General features: G+C 42.1%; 1 protein-coding gene across 5 annotated transcripts in view; it reads right to left on the bottom strand.

The window, feature by feature from the left end:
* PRKAG2 (protein kinase AMP-activated non-catalytic subunit gamma 2) overlaps window positions 1-13,477 on the bottom strand; it is a 223,167-nt gene that overhangs the window by 41,507 nt on the left and 168,183 nt on the right. For 4 of the 5 annotated variants that reach the window (XM_040592754.1, XM_040592755.1, XM_040592757.1 and 1 more), the window contains one exon: window positions 10,936-11,017. In XM_040592754.1, coding sequence (XP_040448688.1) covers window positions 10,936-11,017 — 82 coding nt within the window. Of the gene's footprint in view, window positions 1-10,935; window positions 11,018-11,215; window positions 11,314-13,477 lie in introns of those variants that run through there. The other variant, XM_040592756.1, reaches the window with a different exon arrangement.

The following is a 13,477-nucleotide window of genomic DNA, read 5'->3' as shown; positions in this document are numbered from 1 at the left end:
ATTTTAAAAAGTGTGAGCACACAAGGGCAACATTTGAGTAAGCAAGCTCTACCCTGCTAACTATCTCATCCTACAAATAGGAAGAGGGTCTAGAGGTACATAAAGAGGGAGAATAGGTACATCAACAGGTAAATAAAATTGGATAGAGAAGCGCACACTTTTGTTGCTCGAGTCTTCAGAAAAAGTTTAATAGTTTCTAATAATAGTGACAAGCTAAAAGAAACCATAACACATCTTGAAACATTTCAGTTCAATAATTATATCCATAATTGCTTAAGACACTCCTAACAAAGTTCAGGATTGCTTGTATTTACACCTTATTTTTGCACACCTTTTAGTATGTCTTTTGAGTTCTAGAGTTTGTGCAAATGTTCAGTCACTTTAGATCATTAAGGCAACTAAGATGTTTTCTCCCCTTGTCACAAGGAGTTGCTTGATGCAGAGACAGCAGGTTATTACATGTGTACACAGGAATCACTCTAGTTAAAAACAAACATTCCTGAACCTCGCAAGCTCAGGAAGGAGAAGATACAATAACAGTCAAAAGAGAGCTAAACTAATTAAAAACCAGTCAGAATTCTCAGGTACATATTGAAGCAAGTCATTAAAGCCAGTGTATTTGTAAAACCCTACAAAAGAAACTCATCAAAAGGAAAGAAGAAAACCAATATGGTTGTGTCAAGAATCAGTTTTTACTCAGGATAAAATGATCAACTGGATGGGGGGGGCGGGGGAAGAGGATCGACACAAAACAAAACAAACCTCCCCCCCCCCCAGTATGCTGGAGACACTGATTGCAAAGAGAGCTTGGATACTATGTGTGGAAAAGATACAGTAGCATCACCACAAGGTAGTGGCATAACAAGCAATCCCAGATACAGCAAAACTAGTAAGATTTTTTTTTTCAGTGGGTTTGCAAAACTGGATGACAACTGCATGTTTAAAAAATGAACTCTAGTTCAGCCTATTCTCAAAGTTGGAACATTTGCAAGGTCCCTCTTATGTAAATCAGGTAGTGAAGAATGGCATGCAAGTTAAGGCTACATGTCTTTAGTTTTCCAAAAGTCACTCCGGAACAGCTTTTACCAGTAGCTTGGTATTTCACAGGGAAAACACTGCAAGAAAGTCTCAGAGGATCAGGGCTTCATTTTATTCAGCATTCTCCTTTGTGATCTTCAAAACAGGCATAGAACAGGCTTCAAAGAGTTTGCACTAAGAATTAAGAAACGGTTGCAAGGCTTTAAACCTCATGATATCTTGAAACTGAATTTGTAAGTGGTTTTGAGTTAATATGATCTTTCAGAGAATACCAGAGTCTGAAAGGAACGCTCAGTTGGATGACCACAAATTAGGCGAGTGACTAAATATCACTACTATTAAGAAAGAACTACCCTGTTACTGATTTGATTTGCTATAGTAGAAACAGGGCTGAAAAGGCACAGTTTGCTTAAACAAAGTAACAAGCAAACAAAAAACCACCCCAGCTGTTAGAGAGCTATTAACACATTCCAGAAGCTAGTTAGACAGAACAAAGCAACCTTAGGACGCTGCACAGTCTCCTTCCTTAAAGATCCTAAACATGGAAGGAGACAAGCATCCACAACTGCATAAGCACATCCTGCTTTAGTGAAAAACAAAAAAAGGTTATTAGTTCCTGAGAATACTTCAAAAGATCCACTTTTCTGGCTTTGAGGCTTAAATATCTCCATTTCTTCAAACTTCAATAGCAGCTAAGACTTGTAAGAGAAAACTAACACAAACAGCTGCCTGAAACAATGAAAGATTCAGACTGTTTCTCCATCTTCCTGGTATGCATAGCACACTTCAAAATCCAGCACTCAATTTTGTTTCTCATTTTTGGAGTTAGTAAGTGCCGGTAAACATGCTGACAAGTTAATACCTTTTTTTTTTTTTTTTTTTTTTTTATTGTAGCTCGATGAGCAAATGATTAAGTGAGATTTGAAGCAGACAAAAAAAAGTGATAAGCAGCTTAAGAAACTTCACATTCCAGAGGTAATCATAGTAACTCTGGAGATTCTTGTCCAAGCAGGCAAGCAAATTTATTTGTTTACAAGCAAGGACTGCCTTGTTTAGGGACTAACTGGTAAACAGTACCAGAAGTCCAAATGAATACTTTTGAAACAGCCCACTATCACTTACATCAGCTTTTGGTCAAAGTTAAAGATTTCTGCTTTAAGGAAAGCTACATCACTGTGGTTTTGTGAATAAAGGTAGCAACACCAGCCTGCAACCTAATAATGCTTCTAAGATTTTCACCACAATAAAGAATAAATTGACCTGAAGAATTTTAAAAAACATGTTCAAGATGTTCCCTTGACAACAAGCACTATGATTTTTCCCTAAGCATCCCAAACGAAGATCTAATTTAAGATGTCGCCTGTCTGGAATGCAGGCATGCTCTTCAAGATTGCAAGATGCAGGCCACTACACACAAGAAACTAAAAATGGTATTAAGCCGCTGAATATTAATATCAGCAACCACATACTGGAGAGTTGAATTCAAGGAAGTTTAAGGTATGCAATTAATAAAAGAATAAACCAGTCTGTATCCTTAGTATCCATATAGAAGATTGGTAACCCATTTGAACATTTGCTATTTCTTTGGAGCAAGTTTGTGGTTTTTTTTTTTAAAGTAAGTCACTCAAAAAAGTACTCAGGAGTCCAAGCAAGGCTACGGCAGCAGAGATACATGCAACTGCTTGTGTAGAGCAAAGCGTTCACCTTCCACACTATGGCATTCAGAGTCTTCTATTAAAGGCAACCACACAATCCCTTTCACCGAGTGGTCCCACTCCATCCTGAAGTATTAAAAGTCTACCCTACAAACTCATTCCTATAGTAACTATGCTGGAAGTTAGAATACTATTCCAAAGCTTATACAGGAAGAGTTTATACCCATTTGTTCTTGTGCCAATGTTGTTCTTCAGCTAATTTTCCCCCTCGGTGTTTACACCTTTCCCACCCCTTAAAGGATGTTTTCATACATAGTTATCACATCCCTTCTTTCCTTTCCTTTTACTAAGCTAAATGAGCAAAGCCTTTTAGTTTCCTCCTTTAATGCAAGTTCTGTATTCCTGGTCTCATTAATGGCCCTTTCTTATGCCTATCCCACTTAGCTCCCTTCTCCAGTACCTTGGGTATCTTCTTCCTCTGTGTCTGCACCAGTAGAAATCTATGAAACAAGCTAAGCACAGAAAAGAACACCACAGTGTAAGGGAATGGTAGAAAAAAAGTGTTTGATTCTGTTTCTTAAAATGGCCAGTGTCAGACCTAAATACTCAGTCATAATACACAGTGAAAAACAAATTAATACTACCCCCCCCCCCTTTAACACCCTAAAAAGGCAAAAGAATTTCACACCCAAATAAAACCACTCATCTACAGCATATCAAAACTGCTTTTAAACAAAATGTAGGAGTGCCATTTATTTTCTGCCACAGTCAAAATTGGCAAATTCACCAAACTGGTTCCCATAAAACAGCAAAATCCATTTAAATTCAGCAGAGAAGGAAAGATCTACAAACAAGTTAGATTTATCTAAATAGTATTCGAAAGCTACCTTGAAGATATCCACATCACATTCAAAAACCTCTTAGATGTGGTTCACTCTTAGAAGGCTAATGTTATTTAAGCTTTACAAAGCTCTGTCTAGATGGCAAGCTTTCAGATACCTAAAAGTCAAATTCACTTGGCTCCAACATAGTTACGCTTGTATTTGTATTAAACTGCTTTGGATAGATATTAATCCTAGCTATTGGTGCAACCCTTCCACCGAAGGATTTTTCCCTTAAGTCCCAAGTTTTCCTTTTGTCATTCTTCTCTACCTGCAGAAGAGCCACAGTAAAGCCCACCACAACATGCATCCAAAGGCAAACAGTCTTGGTATGGAGAGCTAATTTTGTTTAAAGATGCAAGAACTGTTGTGAAAAACAGTACCATCAACTCCTGTACTTATGCTGGAACTGCCACATTCCTTAAGACATTTCAGACTTTATCTACCTCCCCCCAAACCCGTGCAATGCTAGTATAGTAGTAAGTTCTTGAAGTCAAAATATTCAAATCAATAAAGTCAATGCAGACAACTTAAGTGCCTCCTAAAGAGCAAGATCCTAACAAAAAGCAGCGCTGATGTAAGTGACTTGACTTAAAGAAAGGCTCCACAGACAAAGCCCGGTGATCATCCACCCTCAGGTTATTGAAAACACAGTATACGTTACACAAAGTTCTATCTTAAAGGACAGTCACATCTGTTGAAGATGATTAGTAAACACAAACATTTCTTATGATTGTTTAGCAACAGCTGGATTGAGCCAACTTAGGCAAATATTCCACTATTATTCTTGTCACATTGGCATTACTTCAGTTTAAACCAAGTTACTTTCATTTCGTACTCAGTCATGCCCCAAGGCACTAAGTTTTCCGAGAGCACTGACTGGACGATGACTGCCAAATTTAACAGTTGAGGTTACCAAACTGCCAAGACAATAATATTGTTCCATCTTTACTGTCATCCCTGCATATGGAAGGCACTGGAGAGGTCTGTTAGACAGAACATTGCAGACCACCACTTAGGAAGTTTCTTGAGGAAAAGACTCTATAGTCACCCTACTCCATCCTGGTAACACTCAGCAAAGCAGTCACAGTGTGTAATGCCATCTTGTAGTCACCTGTAAGGCAACACTGATACTGTCACATCTTCTGTGCCTATCGTTACTCAAGCACACAACGCTGTAAACTCAACACCTCTAAATCAGGGGGTCTCGGGACACTTGGAAATTGAGATGATATTGATCTTGTACCAAGCAGTTGTTTAGCAACCATGACAGCCCACGGTCAAACCAAACAGGCTCTGGATCAAGGAAGTTCTGCACAGAAGTTATTAGCAGGGTTGACATTGTCCCTCATCTGATGCAAATGGAAGTTATAGCACTAGCAAGAGCAACTAGTAAACGTTATTGTAAAACAGTACTTCACACTGGCCACCAGTTACTAAATATACATACAATTAAAGCAGTAATGTCTTTCAACCATAGAATACCTTGTTGCCTTAATACTCCTCACAGATCAGACAGTGGCTGGCCAGTCATGGCTCTCACTTGATAATCACTACCTGGACACAATCAGCATCAACACTTCCTGTAAACCTGTTTTGAGTTGCTTGCAGCTTTGCAAAAGCAATTAAATTGACTCATTGCTACGGTAAGCATTTTTCCATAGTTTTTTTCTAGGAAGTCTCAACCAGAATGGTTTCACTATTTCCAAGAACAAGTCCGGGGAAATAAATGTTTTGACCACGTTTAAATTTTATGAAAGCTTTCCCATCAAGAAACTCCTGCATCCCCCAAGACCCGAAGGAGAGAGTTTTAGAGCATGCCCTGTGTAACAGGACTGTATCTTTTGCTGTACTAAAACACCACTTCCCAGATTGGTAAGGCTTAAAAAGTTTTGTTTCCTGAGAAAGACTGCATGCTTTAGCTACTGCAAACTGGTTACTTCCTAGTCAAGACAAGAGTAGGGGTTTTCTCATTGTAAGACTAAATATCATCTTTAGAATAAGAAAGTTGTATCTTATGTAGGAGCAGGAAAAGTCAGGGCTGCTTGGAGATAGTGAGCACCAGGCTGACAATAACAGCCACGTGCAATACTTGTACAGGGTAAATACATACATGTGGATTGTGGGAACAGTCTTCATCTAAGACAACAGAACTCCCAATAGGTTCTTTCGCACTGCTCAATTACAGTTTTATGCTTTCAATTACCTATCATTTTATCTGTAATTTTCATCTTTCATCTTTAAAGATGAGAATTTCCAGGAGAAAAAAAAAAAAGAACAACAAACAAAAAACCTATGACGTTACTATATAGCAAACTGGCAGACAAAGGACATGACGTTGCCTCGGACAGAGGGGCACTTGACCATAATTACTTGCATAAACTAATAAAGCAGAAGATTTGAAAATTCTAGATATGTTATTCTTTAACAACTCTGGAAAGTACAGAGGAAAGCTCACCATCCCATTAACAAAATGCAAAATGACAGAAAAATATAAGCTGAGTAAATTCAGTGGAATACGCAGTTGTCTATAGTTGCAGATGCAAGTGTTCAGCATTACTTCAGATCAGCTAGCCAGACCAAAAAGCACTAATGAGATTTTTTTAGAATCTGCTATTGTGCCTATTTTATTACACCACAAAGTATCTCTAAATAAGGAAGATAAAATAATCCCAAACTCTAAGACCATATGAAGTCTAATACCCATTATCATCTCTGCATAATAATTTCTTGCAATGTCCACTTAGGATTCTAATCTGCTGTAGAAAAGTTCAGTAAAACATCCCTTATCACTATTCCCCTGTACCCTGATATCTCAAAGTACATCTCGTGGGCAAAAGGTTGTTTCTGTTCTCCAGAGAGTCTATTTGAAATGAATTAGTTGCCTGTAACAAAAAAAAAAAAAAAGCCTTGACTTCACTATATCCTGAGTACTTGATCTTTCAGTCTTAGAAATAAACAATATCCAGTATGCCAATTAACATGCATTTTATTACAAGCTGCTTTTTAACTCTTTTTGGCCCCAAAGTGACATCTGTTTTCACACCTTGATTCAGTTATTCAGCCGACAGCGGGAGGCTGACACACAGGAAGAACTCAGTGAGAAACTACTTTTAATAAGAAACAGTATGAAAATCTGCACAGCAGGGAAGGAATGACACCCCCCACCACCACCACCAATAATTAGTTAAAAGGAGGTGCAATTACTGGTGAAAGTCTATTTCAGGAGACAGCCAGAAACAAGCAGTGACAGAGGAGATGGATCATACAGAGTGAGATGAAGGACAGAGCATTACTAGGAGAGATTCCACTCTGATGCAGACCGTTTATCAAATAACTGTCTAAATGCTGCTTTGCGCAACAATCCAGAGTAGAGCATTCAAGAGCAAGCGCATCAGTGCCATGACACTGATGCTATGATTGCTGCATGCGCTTTAGAGGATTCTTTTTTCCAGACTAGGAACTGAGCACAGATGCAGGAGAATCCTGCAATTAACCGTGTGCAGAAAATACCTTGGAAAGTCTCCCTGAGTTAGCAGATGCTAGAGAAAAGCAGTTAATTCTGCTTTCAGTAGCTACTATATTACCCAAGCTCACCAAATGGAAGAGATTAACATAGCTAAGAGCCAATATTGCAACAAAACTAGTTTCCAAACTAACATGCTAAAACTACACCAATTAAATCAATTCAATTGACAGGCATGTGTTTGCTACTCATTTGCTACTCTAATCCAGCTTCTCCTTTCACAGAACAGGTAGCTGTTGGAACACAACCACTTCTGGAATTGCAGCTTAACAAATTAAAGCTACTAAGTGTAAACAGTTAACTAAAGCCTTTTTTAATATATTAGATCTTCACAATAATTTCTCCTTGTTCTTTTCCAAGCTCATCACGTCCTCCATAAAATAAAACCCAGAACCACTCTTGACATTGATTAGGGTAAAACCAACCTTGATCTAGAGACATGATTGCACAAACACTAGAGCTAAACAAGTAAACCCACACTATGTATGAAGATAACCAGGTTTTGATCATTTATGCACATTCACGAGAGGTCTCTCAGCATTAATCTATTTCAGGCTACAATAAGAAACACTGCACCCATCAACCGGTAGCTTTGATACTTTTTGAGTAGACATAGGTAGGTCATTCCCATCTAAGGAATACTGAGCAGGATGAACTCAGAATATTTTATTCTAACAAGTTTTCTGTTTATTTTTAAATAGAGCATCCTTCAGTTAAAAAGAGACTCTGGACTACTTTCAAGAGAGTTTGTGCTGGCCTGCTCTAATTGACTGCTGTTGGGAAACAGGTCCTTTAGGAAGTCCTAAATAAAATAAATACCACTAGCCTATCCAGTCTTTCTCTGCACATAATCAGCCTACAGCCTGTCCTATTTCAGCTGTAGTGCAGCTGATGCTGTTTAACAGCATCTCACTAGGATTTGCTTACACATAAGAGCAGTATTAAGCCAGTGCTACACAGAACTAGTGACCCATCGATAAGAAGTTACACTGATCCTAGAGAATCCAGACAGATATACAAAGACGTTTTAAACCAAAAACGACCAGCACTTATTTCTGCTACAATAACGCCATGTCTAATACCATCCACGCTAATTATGTACAAAATAGTTTATATACATTCTTTGTGTATATATAATGAAAAAAATTGCCCTTCAGTTGACAATACCATTTTATTTAGAAATCACATCATCAAGCTAGACTCTGCGTATTTCATTAGAGTACCACTTACTATACATCTTTTTAGTACCATTTTTTCAATTTGACCCTCTTAATTAGAATTCAAACTAAACGAATGCCTTCTCTGCTTTCACTTTCCCATTTGTGTAACCTTTGAGGAGAGTGACAAACAAAAATCTATTTCAGCATACTGGATGGCATTCAGTGCACATTGAGCCTCATTTTTTCAGCCCTTTTTATTAAGCTCTCTGTTTCAAGAAAACTGCAGCATAATTTGATACACAAGATAGTTAGCAACTGTTGATGGATACAGAAACTGGAAAGCTAGCAAGAGCAAATACTCAAAAGTAGAGGCAGTCAGGAAAGCAGTTTCAAAACAAGTTCCAAACTTCTCACTTAACCCACAATTTTGTAGCAGTGGAGAGCCTAAGTCTGACAAAAGATCATCAGTTCTACAGTGAGGCTACAGCCATTTAACAAAATCTTAGCAAGATTTCAAAGAAGTTTCTCAACTGAGAACTTGCTACTTGCCATCCAACAAAAAAGTGAATACCATCAAATGTCATTTTACTCCTCCACCCTCAATATTAGCAGAAACAACTACAGCAACTAGCGCAAAAAATTAGGTCATAAAACACGTACTGCAACTAAGCTGCCACATTTCCATCTCCATGTCAATTTTCTATGATTCTCCTTTTATAGGCCTCCTCATACAGAAGCATTCTGGACAGTAAGTTTTGGTCTGACATTCACACACTTTAATTTTACTTACATCTCACCTTCTGAATACAGCACTCTACATCCTTTTTCCACTTGGGTTTAAAATTAGGCATAAAACTAGGTTTTCATTAAGTCTGAAAGGCTAGTTAAGGCAACTGCTTCCTTTCAAAATTCACATACTACTTTAAACTGGTCACAGGTTTGCTATTAGGCATTATCTTTTGACAGATCCCCGAACTGCTCTCACTCACTCAGCCTGAGCACTCACAGACAAAGCCTTAGTTTTAAAGCCAAATAAATTAAGAGACATTGTGAAACAGTAGATTGAAAACCAGGGAAAAAAATTTTTCAAACCACCAAACTTTCTGAAGAACTTGGCTTTTTACAGCATTTTAGAAGACACATACACGTACTCAGCTTAACCAAGTGTCTCCAAATAATAGTATGTTACGCTGTTAAAATTACAAAGGCATTTCAAAACTGAGGGTTTGGGTTTTTTTAACCTAGACATCCTTCTCAAATATCTAAATTTGTAAGATGTTTAAGACAGCTTTTAAAATGGCTTAGCTATTAGTGATTCAGCAGGTTTTAGAATCTCCTATCTAGCAGTAACAAGCTTTATGTAAAAAGCAATACATAAACTGGTAACTTTCTAAGTTTCCATAAGCATAAAATGAAGGCCTAACTAAAACAGTTAAACAGTGTGAGGAAAAACAGAGCTACAGTTTGCAAGAAATCCTCTGCACCAAATATGAATGTTCAATCACATTTAACATTCACAAAGGCACAAATATTTAACTGCAATTCAGACTCTGTCTGGACTCCCCCCAAAAAGCTTAAAGAATACAATAGTTATGAACTTCCTTTTTTCACACACAGAAAGCTCAGAATACAAGGTGTTACTTTTTCAGACCAGGCCCGCAACTGCAGACAGCATGCCAGTAACCAAAAGGCTGGTTTATTAGCATACCAGCTTAGATTTCTTTTCACAGAATGATTCAGCCTACAATATTTTCAAAGTTTTCCTTAAATATGTGTGCTATGTTTTGCAACAGCAGTTACCAACTCCAGAAAACGCATCCTATAAAGTCTTAACCACTTTAAAATACTGAGCATAGAGATTAGCTATGTGTCCACATTTGCATCCACTCACTCATCTAATCCCTTATGAAAATGAAAGCTCAAGATATTGAACACACATCTTTCAAAGATAAGAATGCTTTGTGCAAGTTGGAGAAAAAAAAACATTCGTGCTTCTCCACATCACAGATTAGTGCTTGCAAGACAGAAAAAACTTGCCAGGAGTTCCCCTCTCAAGAACAGCAAACTCTGTTAAAGCTGCAGCTCTAACAGGACAGCTAAGAACACCGTTAAGAGAGCAGCCACACAAGGAAAATCCAGTTCACAGCTGCTCGCTTTTAACAGATGTGTGCGTATCCATAAGGAGCAGAAGCTTTAGTTGAAAAAGCTCGCCATCCCTGCTCGCACCTCGCTCTCAAAGCCTATATTTGGTATCGCAGACGTACCCGAAGAGAATGAGTGTTTTAAAGGAAGGCAGAGGGGATGCCACGAAGGCTGACCCCCCCCCCCCCCCGCCCCCGGTGCCGGGGACCCTGCCCGGCCGGGCTGCGGAGCACCAGCGCACCCCGCCGAAGCGGCCGCGGCCCGGGGGGCGCAGGCATGTGGTGCCACCAGCTAAGCGGCGACAGGCGATGGGGCTGCAGCCACCGCCGGCGGGACAAAGCACCGCAGAGGGCCCGGGCCGCGGGGTGAAGGCTGCGACCCGCCCTGCAAGGGCACGGCCAGCGCAGGGCCCGGGCATGGCGCAGCCCCTCCGGGGCGGGCCCCTCCCCGGGGATACCCCGTTGCCCGGAGCCCGGCGGGGGTGTGGGCGCCCACCGACCCGGCCCTGGGCCCCCCCTCTCTTGAATTTTTACCTTCATCTTCGAGCTCTAGTTTCTCCAGCATCCCTTCAGAGGCGGCCGGGAGCTGAGAGGGAGCCGGAGCCGCTGCCGCCGCCTGCGGGAGGGAAGAAAGGAGAAGGAGATGAGCATCCAGGCACGGACTCACCGGCCCCGCGGCGGCATCGGAGCAGCCCGGCGCGGCGGCGCTGAGGGGGCGGCTGGCGCGGTTCCCGCCGAGCGCGCAGGGCAGGGAAGGCGGGACGGCGCTGAGGCCGGGCGGCGGCGGCGGCTGCCCCTCGGCCTCCCAACGCACGCTCGGCTCGGTGTGCGCTGCCTCTTCCACACACACCGCACACACTGAGGGTGGAGGAACCAGGACTCGCCCTTCCTCCCCCCTTCGCGGCGGCGGCGGCTGCGCCCAGCCCATTAACCCTGCGGGCCCCGGGCTCGCCGCGGCCGTGCCTCCTGCAGGCGCCGCCTCTGCCCCTCACGGAGGGAGCGGCCGCTGGCGGCCCTCGGGCGCACGGGGAGGCCGGACCGCCTTCCGCAGGACAGCGCTTCCCGCCACACCTCGCCGCCGCCTCTCCCCCGCCCCCCCCCTCCAGTGGAGAGATTGGTACGTTCCATTTTGCTGCAGTCAAGCCCGTTGGTCAACAGCGGGAGGAGAAGGTAACTACCACTTCCGCGTGCAAAAGGGAGGGGGAGGAGGGAGAGGTTTATTGCCCCAGGAGCGCTGCCACGCCAACCGCCTTTCGCAGCCCGCTCTGCGGGCTCGGCTGTTGGCCTGGCCGCCTTGGATTTGAGCGGCGCAAGAGGAGGCGGAGTGGAGGAGATTCCTCTGCTCCTCCTGCGAGATGGGGTTGGTATGGCCCCGCGCGTTCACCTGCAAGGCAGCGGCGGGGAAGCCGACAGTTCCACTCCCCCCCGCGGGGGGGGGATGGAGGGGGATGATGGTGTTGATGGGGGTTTCCCCCGTGTGTGACAGGGAGCTCCCGCACTGGGCCGAGCCGCTCTCCCGGGGTAGCCGCTCTGGGAACGACGCGCTCGCTTTCATTTAGACGTTCCAGAAGTTCCAATTCAAGATTAGCCCGAATGTCGGCCTCTTCCGAGCAAGTCGCGGTTTATCCAAGCTGTGGCAAACCCCCGGAGCAGCCCCTGAGGAGGGGAGGCGGCCCTGCGGGCGGGGCGCCCGCGGCCTGACGTGCCTAACCTCAGCCAGGAGTGAGGGGAGACGCGACCCAGGGATCATTAAACGAAATTCCAATTGACATTGTGCATCAGATCAGACTAGATGATCCTACTTTAAAAACAGTTCTTGAGGAACCGAAAAAAAAATTAAAATAACTGCCCCTCCCGCCCTCCCGCCCTTGCCGTCACTACAGTGCTGTCACTACAGGCTGTATTTCGGAGCTGTTCTCAACTGCTGTGTGTGTGAGGTGGTGTAACACCCTGAGCTTGCCCTCAGGGACCTGAGCACTTAATGCTTACAGCCCAAACCACTTGCTGTTACCAGTGTCTGAAGGATGGAGTTTACACCATGGGAGATTTCTGCATACCAAGAACGGGATTTATTGCACCCAGCTTTACAAGTTGGCGTCTGAGCTTTTAACCAGCGCTTTTTAACCAGCCTACAGCAGAATCAATGGAAATAAGGGGATGGCTGAAATAGATATATCATTTAGATTTATTTAGACACCGAGATGTGGTAAGCTATAGCTAGGATTCCTTAACTATAATGAATAGGTCCCCACAGACTGTTTAGGAAGCCCAGCAGGACATGGAAGCTGTAGAGGTGAATAAACAGATTATTTCTTTGGCAATGGCAATAATAGATCTTGTGGGCAGCCACGTGTGCATGGTGCTCCAAAGGAGTCACAGGAGCCATTAGAGAACATTTAAAATCTATTGGTCCCTAAGGAGAGGCTCAAGCTTCAAAAGTTTAGCGAGTCCTTCAAGGAGGGAGGGTTGAAAGGATGTAGGATAGCACAGTAATGCACATATGACATAGGAAAGTATGAAAGATAATTAGAATTAAAGCTATAATGGGAGGAGAGAGCCAAAAATAATGAGAAAGTAGAAAGCTGTCTGTCATTTCTCAAGAAGTTTCAATTGAGGAAGCCAGCTCCTGGTTTCAGCTTCTTTTTCCCAAGGTGCCACTTTCTAGGGACACTTTTAAGGATAGACAAAGAAGTTAACAATACCCAGTGCTTCTCTACTATAAAGATCCTTTAGAATGAAAATCCTAAAATATTTAATTCCTAGTTGTATTTTTAAAAGACTTCTCGGATTTCAGTAAATACTCTGACCAGTTGCAGAACATGCCAAAGCAGTTCATATTAATTTATAATTTTTTCAGCTTACTAATTAAAATGCTTTAGAAGTTTTTAATTATCTCTGGGAGCTATCTTTAAAAACTCTAAATATTTTATCTTCCTTATCATGTACCTTGGTATTGATAAGAGTTTTTAACATCTTTTGCTGACCAAAATAAAAGAAGAATAAGGTGACATACCTGGTTGGAAATAACTGCCATGATTTTCTTTCTTTTTTTAAAACAAGTATTTACTCCCCATAA

This window comes from Falco naumanni, chromosome 4 (assembly GCF_017639655.2).
Source record: "Falco naumanni isolate bFalNau1 chromosome 4, bFalNau1.pat, whole genome shotgun sequence".
NCBI classification, from domain to species: Eukaryota; Metazoa; Chordata; class Aves; order Falconiformes; family Falconidae; genus Falco; species Falco naumanni.
The sequence above is the reverse complement of the archived record's forward strand: the minus strand, read 5'-3'. Positions and strand labels throughout refer to the sequence as shown.